Here is a 16,874-nt window from a genome sequence, read left to right as displayed (position 1 = left end):
TCAAGCTCACTGCTGCGCAGCAAAGTTGGACAAAGGTTGAATTCAATTTCACCACCCTTTTTCCTGGCAGAGTAAATACATTTTCATTACTGCATATCCATGTTAAGGATGAGGCGCTCCAAGGCAGTTTTGCACCAGCAGCGATCCCCGCATTGCACTTCATTTCCCAGCTGCAATGAAGTTGCAGCTTTTTGCGATTTAGTGTCTAAAGATGGATTATTTTCGCCAAAAGGGGAGGCCACCACCCTTAGCACGTCCCAGGGGTCCGGGATGAGCCTCCTGCGGTGGGGGCCGCGAGTACCAGCGTCGGGTCTCCCTGCCCGGTGGGGCCGCCGCTCGCTCTCCACAGGGAGAGGATTCAGCTCACTTTTGGGGCTGGGAGCGAAAAACACGAGATGGGCTTAAGGCGTAAAATTCTAAGACGCGGTCAAGTCCGTATTAGTGGGAAACACAAGCCGCAGAGAGGCAGGGCGGAGGACGCGGCACACCTGCCGCTCCCGAGCCCGGGGCCCGGGCGGGCGCTCAGGGGTTAAGGCGGGCCGGGGGCGGGGGCAGCCGGGCCGGGCTCTCAGTGGGAGCGGGCGGGCGGCGGGGCTGAGCTCGGCCGTGGCTCTCAATGGGAGCGGGAGGGCGGCGGGGCTGAGCTCGGCCGTGGCTCTCAATGGGAGCGGGAGGGCGGCGGGGCTGAGCTCGGCCGTGCCGCGGAGATGTCGCAGGCTCCGCCGGGCGCGGGGCAGCTCAATGAGCTGCCCGACCACTCTCCGCAGGTGCGCGCTGCCGTGTCCGAGCTGCGGCGGCGGGCGGAGGCAGAGCCCGGCCAGCGCTGGCCGCAGCCCCTCTCCGATGCCTTCCTGGTGCGGTTCCTGCGCGCCCGAGACTTCCACCCGGAGCTGGCCTGGAGGGTGAGGAGCGGGGGCGGCAGGTCCCGGTGCCCGGGAAAGCCGCGGCGGCCGTGGCCAGCCCCGGCCGGGACGGGGAGCAGCCGGCTCGGGCTGTGGCTGCGGCTGCGGGCACGGGCTGCGGGTGGGACAGTGTCCTGCGCTGCTGGGTCGGGCGAGGCCGAGCCGGGACTTCCAGGGTGTAAGTAATTGCTTGTTTTCGGCGTGGCACCGAATCGGTGTGCGCTGTCGATGTGGTAACATAAAGGCTGTGGAAAGCCTGGTACAGTCACTCGCCACTTACACAGTAAGTGCAGCAAGGTCACAGCTCCGATTAGGAAAGAGTATCTTTCAAAGGACACCTTTGTCGTGGTTGTCAGGCTCAGGTTACTAGTAGCTGTACTAGTTTGGCTACAGATTTTTAATTACTCTAAAACTATGAGTAAAAACTTTTTTTTGCGTGGAGTTTAGCCATAACAGCACTCCTTGCAGGCTTTGTTAAATTACGCTACTTTCCCAGCTTTTTGTATGCCTTTTTGCCACAGAGCACGCATATTTTTAATATCATAAGGCATAGATTGTTATCAGTTTATTATTTTTTTTAAAGAAAGATTGACAACCGTTAAACCTTTGGAACAGAAAGTATTTCCAAATCCTCCCAGGGCATTGATTCACATGTGCCACCTGGCAGCTGTGTTTCCATGGAATTTTATGTTGATTGTACAGCATTGCTCAACAGACATCACCTATTAGTTCTGACTTCTCTGGGCTGTAGATTTTCCAAGTTTAGTCACCGTAAGAAAAGATTGTTTGCATATGGATGTATTGCAGGATCAAGATAGCTAAAAACAGGAAACTGAGAAATTGAATTAGGCCCTTAATCATAAATAGCTTTAAAAATTATATTTTTGTTATTTTCATTTGACTTATGAGATTTGCAGCATAGCTTTAAACCTTTCCTCCTCAGCAGAAGAACCAAGGAGTCAAGTCAGATTCCTTTAGGTTTTATGTATTTTGCTTTTACTTGAAGTTTGTGAGATTATATCAAAGCTGTGCACTAACAATTATAAGACCATGCCTTTTTTTTTCTTTCCCCACAAAAACCATTTTATTTTCCCGTGTTCCTTGGCTCCAAAATGCAGGGCTTTATGAGGACATATGGACTTTTGAAAATCCACCAATTGTATTGCAATTGGTTGTTGCTGGTGATCCTATAGACAGGAATGTGGCACTTCTGAATTTGGCCCATATGTTTTTGCACTTTGATGGGATTGTGAGGTGTGTCGTAGGTAGAACTAATCTTTGGGAGTGTAGAATCCAGACTGGTTTTTGAGATGGGAGTCTATGAAGTAGCAAATTTTCTGTATTCCTCTTGAGAATCAGCACTTTACACTGGGGACCTTCTTTGAAAAAGTTGTCTTTTTAAAACCTCTTTAGATTTTCTGGGTCTCCACAGGCTGCAAAGTTTCTGAATTTCAAACCTTCATTTGAATTAAGGGATTCTGATGTTCAAAACCAACCTGTGTATAATGTTTCTGTCCAGAATTTCAGTTCTCCAAGTGCTGATATCATTTTCTAGAATACTTCTCTTACAATATGGGAAGAATAACAGAAGCAGGTTTTTTTGGGTTTTTTGTTGTTTTTTTTCACCACAGGAATGTGTTTATTGCAATTGGTATATCAAGGCCAAAGAGAATTATTGTGCAAAAATCTGTCATGGTCACAAGTTGTATATTCATCCAACCCAAGTGTGACTTCATGCACAAGTTATGTTATTACTTCGTCCCAGACAGAGCTCTTCTGCCATCAGTCCAGAGAGTGGCTCTTCCCTCCTGTCCTGATTTGATGATGTCTCTTGGTTTGGAGTTCAGGCTGATAAGACTGTCTTTGCCCACTGGGCTTCCATGTACTGTATAAATCCCATGTATTTGTAGAGCACCTAAGGGATAATCAAAGTTCATGGCCCTGTCAATGAATGTAAGCAAAGGTTGTCCAGCATCTTCATACGGGCTAAGGCCTTAACTATGAATCAAGAGTCTGGCAACTGACCAGATATTTTTATTGATGCATTTCTGGTTAATAATTGACACAGATTTATCTGATGTCAGTTATCAACATTTAGAAATGCTTCAGAAAAGAATAATCAGGTAGATTGTGTCAAGACATTCCATTTCTAAATCTTTTATAGTGACTCTTAACAGCATTCTTTTTCTATTTTTCCAATGGCAGTTCCAGACTTGCTTTTAACTACTGATATATTGAAATCTCTCATGCTAGAAGAAAATCCAGGGCTGAAACAGGTATATGGAATTGAAGGACTCAGGAAAATATAAAACTGTCTTAATTTCTTGAAGTTGATTATTCAGTTAAGCTCAGTAACAGACTATTCTCACAGAATCACAGAATATACTGAGTTGGAAGGGACCCACAAGCATCATTGAAGTCCAGTTCCTGGCCCTGCACAGACACCCCAAAAGTTGCACCATGTGTCTGAGAGCACTGTCCAAACACTTCTTCATTGTCAGGCTTGGGGATGTGACCACTTCCCTGGGGAGCCTGTTCCAGTGCCCAACCACCCTCTGGGTGAAGAACATTTTTCTAATAGCCACCCTAAACCCCTGACACAACTTCAGGCCATTCCCTCATGTTTTGTCACTGCTCACCACAGAGATCATTGTCTGCCTCTTTTTGAATGTACCAGCTATGTCTGTATGTTTGACTTCATTGTTACCATCAAAACCACTGTCACTTGGATTCACTAGTGACATGTGAAATCTGGAGAACTAGCATCTCCATTTGGACATAAATGTTTCTTCCTGTTTTATTAGGCATTACATCCTAGAACTCTTGTATAGGCCTGACTCTCAGTGACTTTGGAATGCTGTCTTTTTGTACCTGAAATAGATTATACCCTTGGGATTTGTTCTGTAGATTTGTAGATTATGTTCTGGAGAACAGAAGGAAAATGTTTGGCATTGAAACTCGTGCAAAAGCATAACATACTATTGTAAGCATCACTTTTGTGGCACTGAAAACTCCCTAGGGTCCTTTTAGGAGTTCTGGTTGATACCAAGGCATATAGCCAGATTTTGGTTTTGCTCTGCATTTGACTTAAGGAGGAATGAGAATTTCCTAGTGTGTTCTGCTGCAAGTAACTCACTTAGGACGCCTGTGCTGCACAAGTGTTGTTTTCTGCAGTGTCAAACACACTGCTGAGTCTCAGACATTATCTCTGAGGATCTTCACATCACTCAAACATAAATGCTAAGTTAAAATCAGTTATTTGGCTGCTTTTCTTCCATCAATACGGAGGAATTCCTTGAAAAGGATGGAAGAGCCCTTATGAGCTCTCTGAGCTGACTCTTGAGGAAACACAAATCAGTCAGCCAGGGTTCCCTTTGTGCTAAGCCAGCACATGCCAGTCTTTTTCCAGTGACAAAGAGGTAACACATGAGGAATTGGGAAAGTTCTGTGTCTCTATAAAATATTTTAAATTCTTTGTCTGTGTATACTGTATGTTTAAATTCTGGGTACATTCGTACACACATATATAAAAATAAAATACGTATGCACAAAGGTTTATATGCTGAAATTTGAGCTGTGGCTTCTCCCGCAAAGAATGCCAGTAGAAAACATATTTTTTCCCAAGCCTTGTGTACATTGGTACAACTTCTGACACAACAGAGCCCTAATTCTGCCTATCATCCACGTTAATATAAATAAATAGTTATTAATCAAGACAGCTATAATTAATTTACATATACAGATGCATTAGTTTCTCTAACAAGCACAGTGTTTTCTAGTTCTTTTGCTTGTAAGTAAAGTACTAAGTTCACTTTGGTTTGTAGGACATGAATCTTGGTTTAATTGGTAACTTTGTAATCTCTAACATTCAGAAATCTGGAACTATCCCCAACAGACATCAGGGGAAAGAACTCTTAATTAATGCTTAACTCCAGTCACTGGAGTTTTTCATCCAGCTTTCTCCCCTTTATCAAGTTATCTTGCATTTATTTTCAGATGCTAAGTAGGTTATTCAGTTTGTAAACACAGATAATTATACATTGAGATGTCTTTGTGTTGTTAAGTGCGTGAGTCATTTTTTATACTGGGTAATGAATGCATCTGTTTTTCCTGAGATTATTGTTTCATCTATATCCATCTATAGATATCTATCTTTATCATCTATATCCAAACTGACTATTAGATGCAACATCTATGTTTTTCCCTGCTGGAAAAAAAAAAAAATCATACTTGAAAAAAATTTTATGAGTTTTTGTGTTTAAATCCTTGTTGTTTCCAGCTTGGAAAATGTAAATATCACAAAAATGAGAAACTAACTGTATTGATTAGACAGGATTATTTAGGGTATTGAATTAATGCATCACTTTTATTCTCATCTTTATTTTGGTAGGGAGTTCTTCAAAGAGGTGTTTAAAATATATATATTCATGAAGTTGTGGTACCACAGATTTTTAGAAGAAAAGTGACAAATGACAAAGCTACAGATGTTTGCATAGTTGTTTAGTTGTCTTTCACGGTGGTTTTGTATTTTGCTATTTCAGGGTCTGTTTTGGAAAGACCAAGGAAAAAACATGTTGACATTGCTGTCTGGCACAAAGTAGTTGGGACTGATCGAGCAGTGCCCTTTGTAGACAGTCAAGTATTGCCAGAGTGAGATAATCAGAGTACCTCAATCAAGTACCTCAGGCCCATCTTTGCAATTATAGTGAACTTCTGTTCCAGAAATTAGCTTACTTTCCCTACTTTCTCCCTCTTTGCCCCTTGCCTTGTTTGTTAGTTTTAAAATTAACCTAGGCTAAAACTGATTGAATGCAGTCAAGACACTTCTAATAAAATTCTCCTAATGGTTAAATGTTTCTTTCTATGGTGCTGGTTTAAGATGAGGCTTTTATACTTCTTTATTTTTTTTCACTGCCAAATCAAGTGGGATTCTAGCATGGTGTATCAACTTTTTAAAATTTTTTTGGCTCTAAATACATATTTATAGGGTCCATTTCCATAAAAAATAAAGCTAATTTCTGACCCGCCTGCCATATATTTTTATGTAAATTTTGCTGACAAACAATAATGTTTTATAAATTATTTCCTCATGGCAATTATTTTGAGAGACCTACAAAATCACTCAAGACTTTAATCTGAGCGGAAAAGCATTTAGCTGAAGAAAAAGTATGTTTTATGTAAAATGATACAAGAAGCTTGAAAGTAGAGGGAAGGGTAAGAGAGAAGACTATCTGACATGAGCATGCTGTGAGCTGCAAGATGATGAGTTTCAGGTCTCCCTCTAAGAGTCTGTAGGGATGAATTCAGTTTTACTGAAGTTCCTTCTGGTCATTCTTCCAGTGAAAACGCTGAAGAAAATTACACTTGCAAAGATACAAGAAATTTTTAAATTTTTTAAAGTTATTCTATTAGTTGGACCTGACAGCTCTTCTAACTTTAGCATTTCTGTTGCAAAATACAGAGTAATTGATAAAGGTAAAAAATAGTTTCTGTTAATACAAATTATAGGACATAAAAGACTTTGATGTTTTCAGTGCAGTGAACACAATTTGTGAAACTGTGCTGAGGATCAGATTGGGTTTCCCTGTTAGATGAAATATAGAAATAATTTTAAAAGCTAGGCTGTGCAGGCTACCTTTAAGATTTAAAGCTACAGTTTGGTTTGTTGTGAAACAGGGTACTGAAAAATTCTGATTCTCTTAGATACTTTGAAGGTCTTGGGTTAGACCTCCAAGTCATAACCATTGAGGAAATTAAAACAAAATGTGAATTACTTGTAATAGCTATCTCTCTACTTTCCAAACTTGGTGATAGACAACTTAGCAGAGGTGATACAGCAGAGGCAAATTTCACTTGATCATCTGAGAGGAAACATTTTCAAAGACAGCCTTGCATAGCTTTCTACTTATGCAAAATTTCTTAGATAAATTTTAGTTGCAGGGCATAGTTCATTTCCCCCACAACCACTTAATTAATATTAAAGGAAAAACAGTAATTAGACTTGGATTAGATTGGATTAGATTATTTAGACTTCATCACCAATTCAATTTTTCATGATCCATCTCTAAGATGACCTCTCACAGTGCTGCCTGTAATTCCTCAATACAGATGTTACCTCATGAAGGAACACCTTTAATTGCCTCTTCTCTAGCATTAGTCCCTCCTGTGCCTTAGAAATACTGGTTATGGTGCTGCCTCCCAGCCTTGGGAACCAGGGTGAGCAAGTTCCTGACAACAGAGGGGATCTCTGTTTTAGCCAAAACAGGTTCTCATTATTTCCACTCTGTGGGAGGGAAATTGCCAAGTGTGTAATGGACCCACTATTTTGTCATATTCTCTCATTTCAGAGGGGTAGAAGGGACCTCAAAGATGTTTTTGGTTATGCTGATGAGCATACCTGTTTCAAATAGTGAACTGGAATTATTGATGACTGTGTAAAAAGGGAGTGAGTGAGTGAGTGAGTGAGTGAGTGAGTGAGTGAGTGAGTGAGTGAGTGAAGGAGAATGTTCCTCCATAAAATTTTGCATGTCTAAATTAAAAAAAAAATCCTGAATGAATCTGATGCAGTAGCAAAATGAACAATCCTAAAGGTAACCTGAGGAGAAAAAAATGGAGTTTAGATTCATTTGACATAGAAACTACAGGCTTATAGTACATTCAGTCTTCTTTTCTGGCACAAAATGACAACTGCAGTCCATTAATGATTTGACTGGGTTCTAAATTCATCATGGCAATTTACTCACTTGATCCAACATAGCAACCTTCTGTTTCTATGAGTGATTTGATTAAAATATACAATTAAACTATATCTAATTTAATTAATTAAACCTGTGACCACATTTGGAAAACTGTGGTATTTTAAACCACAAACTGTGGTATTTTTAACTGTGCTCTTCCTATAATAGCTGATGGTTACCTAACATTGATATTAATTTTTTTTTCCAGTTATTGAAGAATTATCAGAAGTGGAGAATTGAATGCCCAGAAATAAGCGCAGATTTGCAACCATCTTCTGTTCTTGGTCTTTTGCAAGCTGGCTATCATGGAGTCCTAAGGTCAAGAGACCCACATGGAAGCAAAGTTCTAATATACAGAATTGGTGAGTGACAAAATTGCTTGGAGCAGTTTCACACCCGATTCCGACACTGAAGTTTTTGGGTTTTGTTTGTTTGATTTGTTTGGTTTTGTGGTTTGTTTGTTTTTTAATTATCACCATTTCAGCAGCAAACCAAAAATATTTTATGGGTACGACTGCAGGGGTTGATAAAACTAGATCATATCAAAATACCTTAACTAGAAAGGTAATATATTTATGTTGCTTGCTTGCTTGTTTTGTTCATTTACATTAACATAAAAGTGAATTTACTGAGCTGTAACAGTTAAATCATTTTTCTTATATATTGGTATGGCTAAAGCTGTACAATCCCTTACGAAGAACTTAATTTTCTTTTTACTGCAATTCTTGTTGCATCAAAAGAATCTTGAAGGTTAAAATTTGTAAGATTATGTGGTTTTTTTGGCTGTGAGTGTCCAAAAAATAATTTGAATTCATGAAAATTGTCAAAGCCATGGGCTAAGACCGATGCAGATGCAGCACAGAGTGGGGAGAACACAAGGGTGTACACCTAGTCATGTATCAGCGTTCAGTTTAGGCTTGGATGAGCAGTTCACCAGGCTTTCACTGTTCACTTATAGCCAAAGAGCCCTAGCTAACAACACTTGGAAAATGCTTGATGCACCTTCCAAAAATAATTTCAAAGAGTATGTAGTTAAATGAACACCATATCTCTTTATGCTTGTTTTGGACAAAGGCTTTAGTTTTGCCCATTTTCAAAGAATTGTCTTATTATCAGCTGGTCTAGTAGACAGTTGTGCCCTCTAAAGCTTTCATCTAGGCTTAAGGCTTATCCCATGCAATTTTTCACTCAGGCCTCAGAAAAAAAATGAGATTCACAGAATCATGGAATTAGTGCTGAAAAACAATGATATTGATTGGATTGATGATCTTGAGCTTCTGCTAGCATGACTGTTACTGAATTGTACCTTGTACTGGGTATATGGCCATAGGTAGAACATGCTACATGGTACCATCTACTAAGAGACCATAAAAGACAAGTGGGAGAGCAGGCACACACTGGCAGAACAATTTATCTCAGGAACTTTGTTATTGCTGGTTAATTCTTGTTCCTGAGAAGCGCATTAGAAGCTGTAGAAAGAAAAAGTGCAGGTGTATGGGGTTTTCTCATGGTAATGCAGGGTAATCAATTTTCTCTTCAGGACAATGGGATCCCAGTTTATTTACAGCATACGATGTGTTTCGTGTAAGTCTCATCACATCTGAACTCATTGTAAAGGAGATCGAGACACAGCGAAATGGAGTCAAAGCCATCTTTGACCTTCAAGGGTGGAGATTTGCTCATGCTTTTCAAATCAGTCCAGCAGTGGCCAAGAAAATTGCTGCTGTTCTCACAGTAAGTATGACATGCTTTATGCAGCTTCATTGCTATGACTTCCAGTTTTTCATCTCTTGCAAGCTATAGTAAATTTTCCTTCTGTTGGCCTTCTCACACTATGCAACTAAGAACAAAATCCTAAATCCATTACAAGTTGTGCTTGATTTTACTTCAAGTTTATTCTTCTATAGCAATAAATGCACTCTAACTTCTGGTATTTTTTAAGAGCTCCACCAACCTGTTAAAATACAGGAATTTCATGACTGGAAAGCAAATAAAGCCCGGTTTTGGAAAGATCTCTGTTATCCAGTTTCATCTCTTCTCTTCCATTCTTCTGTGCATTATCTCCATATATAAAGCATTTATTCCTGGCTGTGGTAGTTTGACAAATAATAACCACTACACTGGCTCAGAAAATATTAAAAATAGAATGCACTATGAGCAATTAAGAGCAAGCACTCCTAACTTGCTACCAGTATGGATGATGCTTATGTGAACTTCCATCTACTAACAACAGAATGTATAAGGTTTATGTTCTGCTTGCTTTCTTCCCCAAAACATGAGCATTGTTTTGTGCAAATCACTGCTACCTCACCTCCTGTTTTTCACAAAACTTCTCAGGACTTTACTGTCTTTACAGCTTATTACTTTCTGCCAAATTCAGTTGAACTTTGCCACTGGATTTGAGAGGAAAAATAATTAAAGAAAAAAGGGGACAAAGAATTGACAGGCAAGCTACTGTGTGGTCCTATAATCTTATTTTCCTTTTAGAAGTTATGTTGAAAGTCAGTAATAATAAAACTGTTAGCCTGTGATGTGGAAATGAGCCAGGGAGATAATCCCTTGCTCTGATTTGGTAAGGTTCATATCTGAGATTAAATCAAAGCTTAGTCATTGAATTAATATCATCAGAACTTCAGATGTTCTTCCTTTATGGTATCTACTGTAAAACTTTATTGAAACCATTAGGTATTCTCAACTTTTTGCATCTAGAATGAGAACTCTTGGTGTTATGCAATCTTGGGTTAGATCTCATGAAAACAGGACTAGTGAGAGTGTTTCAGTTGATTTCTGAGGTAGTAAACAGATTGCTGTTAATTTTTTTAATTTTGAAATAGAGCACAAAGGAAGCAGAATAGGATTTGCAAGTACATCTTAAGGTTTCAATCCATTATCTCAAACCAGGAAATTCTTTGACTGTGATGTTTACATCTTGACCTATTTCTGATTTGTTCAATTAAAAATTGTGTGTTTCCAGTGTTCTTTTCCTTTTCTCAGAAGAGAGTTCTCTTCTTTTTTTTTTTTTTTGTCTGCTGATTACTTTCCTCACTTTTAACTAGGCTTGTAAATTTTATCTAGAGATTGTTATTGTTGTTCAATATCATAGAACCATAGAATATGTTAAGTTGGAAGGGACTCATCAGAATCATCAAGACCTGGCCTTATGCAGGATGCCCCAAGAGTCACACCATGTGGCTGAGAGCATTGTCCAATCACTTGAGCTCTGTCAAGCTTGGAGCTGTGACCACTTCCCTGGGGAGCCTGTACCAGTGCCCAACCACTCTCTGGGTGAAGAACTTTTTCCTCATATCCAATATAAGCTTCCTCTGACACAACTTCAGGCCCTTCCCTTGGGTCCTGTCTCTAATCAGCAGAGTGATCTGCCCCTCCTCTTGCCCTCACAAGGAAATTGCAGACCGTGATGAGCTTTCTCCTCAGTCTCATCTTCTCCAGGCTGAACAGACCAAGTGACCTCAGCCACTCCTCACACGACTTCCCCTCCACACTCTTCACCATCCTCCTGGCTCTCATTTGAAGCTAACATCTTAATGCCTTTTTTGTATTATGGTACCCAGAGGTGAGGTCACCCCAGTGCAGAGCGGGACAATGCCCTCCTTTGCCTGGCTGGAGATGCTGTGCCTGATGCATCCCAGGACATGCTTAATGCATTCCACAATATGCTTATAAGTAAAAGTCAAGAAACCTTAGTTTTAACCCTGTGTTTTACTCAAGAAACATGTCTTGTAAATTACTATAATGTATCAAGAAACAGAAGTTAATAGAAAGGAAGTATGTACTAAGGAATGGAAACAATAGTGCGAATAGTAAGTGACATTATCTTGAAAAATACGTTATCCCAGGCAGAAAATTGTGAAAATCATGATAGTAGACTTTAAATAAATAACCCATAATAACATTAAGTAAACATACAAGCTGATAATTTTAAGGTCTTTATCATACATTAAAACCTAAGAGGAGAGGCACTAAAGAAATGTGTTGGCTTTGGGTTTTTTCTTCCTTAAAACTAATGAACTAGTGAGGAGATATGTTTGTGAGAAGTACCATTTTAATAAGTAGAAAACATCTGATTCAGAGGTAGCAGCAGGTGGGATATGAAGGGAAGCTGCCCTTTCCCCATTGCACAGAGCTTGTTTTGAGCACTGCCATATTTTCTTTTAAATTTCAAAGATCTGGAACTTTTAAATCAATGCAAGTAGAATCCAAGTTGTTTTATATTATAAAGGGTATATAAGCAGATGTTTCTAAATTTCCTTAAAACAATAATCTTGTAGTAAAGCTGAAGTTCTGGCTAGGCCAAATTCCTAGTAATTTCAAGGCTTATCTTTAAATTATAAAGATAACTTATTTAACTTAAAGTTAGTATCTTCAGTAGTTTATATATATTTATGTATTATCCTTCAGGCTATAAATTGAAAATAAAAGCGCATAGCTAGATAGCTTTTTTGTAAATTACTAGCAGAATTTTGTAAAAAATTGTACTTTAGAAGAAAGGCTGAGCACAAGGTTTGTGTACAATATTTATATGCAATTTGGTGATAGTTTTCTTTTTTGTTTTTCTGTTTGTTTTTAATATTCAGTCTCAGCTCATAATGAGATGGAAAAAAATGGTGAGATTTTTCCCTCTAATGGGAGGAACAAGATACAATTTTTCTAAATGTTTCTTAATTTACACTACTGGAACACTGCAAAATGCAGGAATTGGCTGGGTCAGAAGAAATACTTTAACCTATGGACATGACAGTTTTTATAGGCTTGTCCTTAGTAATAGAGGTGTATCAATAATATTTTCTTTTTCTTTTTCTGTTTTCCATGTACGCTGACAGGATTCCTTTCCACTGAAAGTTCGAGGTATCCACTTGATTAATGAGCCTTTATTCTTCCACCCAGTCTTCGCTCTAATTAAGCCTTTTCTCACTGAAAAAATAAAGCAACGGGTGAGTGCACACAAATATTTCTTTCTGCCACAAAGCCTTTATATGACAATCTGCAGCACTTTCCTTAGGCTCTGCTACTCCTGGGTACTGAAGAGCATAAATCATTTTTGTTTGTTAATGCCATACAGACCTCCAGGATCTAACAGTAAAGCATTTACAGTTATTTATAACATAAGAGTTGCAAGTGGTGCTGTTATCACTACTCTAAAGATAAAAAACACTGTGACACAAAGAGGTTAAATAATTTGCTTGAGGCCACGTAATAATTCTTCTGCAGAACTAGAAAGAAATAGGTCCTGGATTTCCCAGTATTCTGCCTATAAGTGATAGAGAAAAATGATCACTGAACACTGTTTTTTTGGTCCAAGTTGTGCAGAATTAGTAGAAGACAATTGTTTAGCTCTGACAGACCTCCAGAGGCATTTATGCATTAAAAGTTGGTCAGACTTAATGTCTAAGTTTTTTTCCAAATAGCTCCTTCACTACTTTCAATAGTTTAGCAGTTATAGATCTGCAAATAGATTTGTATTTGAAATGCAAAAGCATGCCAAGGACTACGGTTTATTGCAGCATAGGAAAAATACTGGAGATTTCAGCTGGCACAAAAGTGAAGTGGCAACAGCAGGATTAAGGTACAAAATAAGCATCCCTGCCTATTGTTATTCCCATTCTGAAGCCTCATTTTCTCAGCACGAGGATCTTGGACAGTTGCAATAGCCACTGCATGCCAGGGCACTAGATCCTAGAAAAGTATCAGACTGGAAGTAATGAGCAAGGCTTCAAAATAGCTACAATAAAGCAAGGGAAGAAGAACCAAACCTACAGTATTGCAAGGGTTATAGTGGAGAAGTTGTCCAGAAGAATTAGTCCAGAGTCTAATTCCAGTTGGAACTGAAAGATAAGGACTGATATATAGATTCTGTTGAGTATCTTCCTTGACACCTGTCTGAACCCACATACATACTACATAATCTTGTTTTTGAATACATGTGGCAGGACCAGATAGTAATGGCCATGAGCCAGACACAGCTCTTTTCTTGGAAATGACAGAAGGGCAAGTACAAGATATCATGACAGAACAAAACACGAGTCTTCCCATGATTTAGCTCATTTTAGTAGTTTGCATGTAGTGTGTACCTCATCAGCATTGCTAAAACAGTCTGGAACAAGTGTATAGTTAGTTTTGGCTCCTGTGCTCACAGTTACATAAGATGCAGTTCTCAGGTTGTAGTCCATCCTTCACAACCTTCAGATTCAGAGTGGGACAGAGTTTGAGCACCTAGGAGAAACTCACAAGGGCAGTTCCTCCTTTTAAGGAGCTCGTTATGAACAAGCACACTTAGTTAAACCAAGCTGGTGAGGGCATCTCTTGCACTGAGATGCTTTGCTGCCTGTTCTCACTCAATAGTCTGGCATTCGTACCCAAGTAAATGTTTTTAATGTTTTGGTTTAGGTGTACATGCATGGAAATAACTACTTGCAGAGTCTGACTGAACACTTCCCCATCAGCATTCTCCCACAGGAGTATGGAGGAGAGGAAGTCTCCTTTGAGGAGCTGGCCAAGGAATGGACTGACTTCATAATGGCATCTTCAGATTATCTTCAAAGCATTTCTCTGGTTGCCTGGGAATAACCTTGATACAGTATTTTATCAATTCTTGAACACTGGAATTGGAAATAAGTTTAATATGAAAACTTCCATTGTGAATGAAATTCGTATGTCTTTGCAGGGCACTCACTGAATGTTATATTGGCTGCACTTCTATACTAACTGGAGTCTATCAGTTTGTATGTCTGAAGAGATTAATGAATATTGCATATTTGTTGCACTGTTTGTAATTGAGTAACTTGTTTGCCAGAAAGCTGATGCGTGCATTAGATGTGAGATTGATACTGCTGCTGTTAGGTCTTTGGAGACAACTCATCTGTAATAATGCAGTGCAGAACCTTATGCTTAGCTCTTGTACCTAGGTTTGTCAAGACAATAGGATGCAAAACAAGGAACAGACTGTGAATAGGGTGGAGTAGTGTGTTGCAGAAACAAGACTATGGGGCTAATTTACAAAGAGTGAAGAGGCTGCTTTTTGGATTGATTCTCAGGGAAAAATGCTGTTTTGTTAGTTTGTGTCAAATTGGAAATTAGTCATCAATAGTGAGACATTTGTGTTACTCTGTGCTGCTTGTGCAGCTTCCCTTTTTGTGCTAATTAACAGAGTAGTCTTCAAGTTTTACAGAGAGAACACCATGTATGTATCCTTCAAAGGACAGTGTGAATCAGGGGGAGGAACTGGTAAGAGTCATAACAACCTTGAAAATTCTTATTTTCTTTCTTCAAAGTGATACTGTCTACAACTATAAACAAGTCAGATTATTATCCTTTAATCCCTGGAGTGGAGGACTGCAGAGGTCAAAAGTTTTCAGCTGTTTGCATTATCTGTTTGTTTCAGGGGGTAAAGTAGGTTATCCTTTGCAGATCTGAACTTTAGAAATATCTGTTGTATGTTTTAAGGGTGCTTTGAGGTCACTGGACTTCAGCATAGGAGATGCTTGGTATCGTCATTCTATTTTCAGTACAGTAGTTGATGACTTGCCAGTCTGTTTGCTGCTGGGCGCTGAAAGAAATTACTTTTAATTTCCATTTACATCTTCATTTATCTAGGGGTACTAAAAAAAAAAAAAATCTCCATACTTACTGAAAACAGGTTTTTGTTTTGCTTTGGAGGCGCATTGTTGGGATATGAATACTGCATGTGTAAAAGCTATCACTCACACTACACAGCAGTATTACGCTATAATCCCCTGTATTTAGTAATCTCAACCGTTATTTTACTTTTCTCTCACCTTTTTCCTAGAATCTGTTAGTACACCAGCTGCTAGAGTTCATTTACCCAGTTCTTAACTCAGTTTTGTTTTTGCACAAGCACTATATATTTAACCATTCCATATGAATTTTCCTATAAATAAATCTATAAAAAATGGTTTTATATCAGGTAGTTAGAATTCGTAACTTCAGTTGTTTTGTAATCTTTAAGGTATTGGGATAGTATATAGGCATAGGGGACACAAATGAAACTATCCTATTATATTAGAAATATCTTACTTTAGATTATGATTAATAAGGCATTATTGCAAGAGTCATTGGAAACTGTTCTTTATTAGCAAGAGGATCATCCGTGAAAGACCCATTAGAGTACTTGTTGATTGTAGTTTCTTCTTCTGTAGTAAGATCAATGCCAGAAATTCTTTCAAAACCGAGAACGTCTTTTTTTCTTTTTTTTTCTTCCAATTTCCGAATTTCCTCAAGTGCCTTTTAAATTTTTCTCGTTCAAAATATTTTTGATATGGGGTCTAAATTTAAAGAAAACTATTTTCAGATATATATGATTCTATGAAAATGTATTTCATATATATTTCTTTTTCTCAGATTGAACTATTTTGTGATACAAAAGCTCCTTAAATAGAGGAGTTCAATGAACTGCAAATTCTTCTTTATAAGAAAATAGACTAAGTAGTCAGGTATCTGGCAATTGTTCAAGTGTGTAACTCAAGTTCCAAGTAATTTACCAGCTGGAGAACCGAAGCTATTGTCTTAATATTACAGTCCTTCAATTTTAATCAGTGAATGTAAACTGAACAAAGGAACCATGTTTCAGTGAACAAGAAAATTTAACTTTTCCTATGAAACCAATCTCTGATTGCTACTGGTTTATGTAGCAGAAACCTCATTTGATTGCATGTGTATATGCATATGCATTTTTAGCTGGGGCTTTTTCATCTTTATTTGGACTTCACCAGCTCTATGAATATAAAGCCCTAAATGTCTTAAAAAATACCCTGATCCTGTTATTAAGTGATAGCGTGTTTGCATAACTCAACAGTTAGAGCTCTGAGTGCAGTTATTTTTTCCTGAACTGTTAATTATTTTTTAATGTTTACATATTATATAGGAGGTGGGAACTCTTAATTGCCATTGCTGCTAATAATAAGGACACAGGATAATTAGAACATTTACATAATGAATAGTGGCGGTATATTGGTATGATGCACGGTGGTATTGCAGCTTTGAGCAGCAGCCAACAAAAAGATCCCTATGTGCATTATTCTTCATAAACATCGGGAGTGCCTCTAAAAAAAATAAAGTTCCTGTTAAACGGTGCAAATATGATTTACTACTGACTGTAAGCGTGATGTAATGCACAATTTTTAAAAGATTTCTCTCTCTTTTTTAATGTATTAACTCATGTTTTAATTAATAAACCCTTTCTGGTTGAAGCAGCGTTGTT

The 16,874-nt window shown here is 38.6% G+C and overlaps 1 protein-coding gene across 1 annotated transcript; it reads left to right on the top strand.

Annotated features, from left to right (window-relative positions):
* Positions 1-555: 555 nt before the first annotated feature.
* TTPA (alpha tocopherol transfer protein) lies at positions 556-16,863 on the top strand. The gene is made up of 5 exons (XM_058833845.1): positions 556-902; positions 7,848-8,001; positions 9,180-9,373; positions 12,481-12,591; positions 14,045-16,863. The coding sequence occupies exons 1-5, from the start codon at positions 708-710 to the stop codon at positions 14,222-14,224; spliced, it is 834 nt and encodes a 277-aa protein (XP_058689828.1). The 5' UTR covers positions 556-707; the 3' UTR covers positions 14,225-16,863.
* Positions 16,864-16,874: the final 11 nt, after the last annotated feature.

The sequence above is a fragment of the Poecile atricapillus genome, chromosome 2, assembly GCF_030490865.1.
Source record: "Poecile atricapillus isolate bPoeAtr1 chromosome 2, bPoeAtr1.hap1, whole genome shotgun sequence".
NCBI lineage: Eukaryota > Metazoa > Chordata > Aves > Passeriformes > Paridae > Poecile > Poecile atricapillus.
This window is presented reverse-complemented; position numbering and strand designations above follow the sequence as displayed.

Bases quoted from the DNA above. Each gene is read 5' to 3' on its own strand.
- TTPA (XM_058833845.1), top strand. From the start codon at position 708: ATGTCGCAGGCTCCGCCGGGCGCGGGGCAGCTCAATGAGCTGCCCGAC. The intron at 903-7,847 runs GTGAGGAGCGGG...TTTTTTTTCCAG, and splicing joins ACCCGGAGCTGGCCTGGAGG to TTATTGAAGAATTATCAGAA. The intron at 8,002-9,179 runs GTGAGTGACAAA...TTTTCTCTTCAG, and splicing joins AGTTCTAATATACAGAATTG to GACAATGGGATCCCAGTTTA.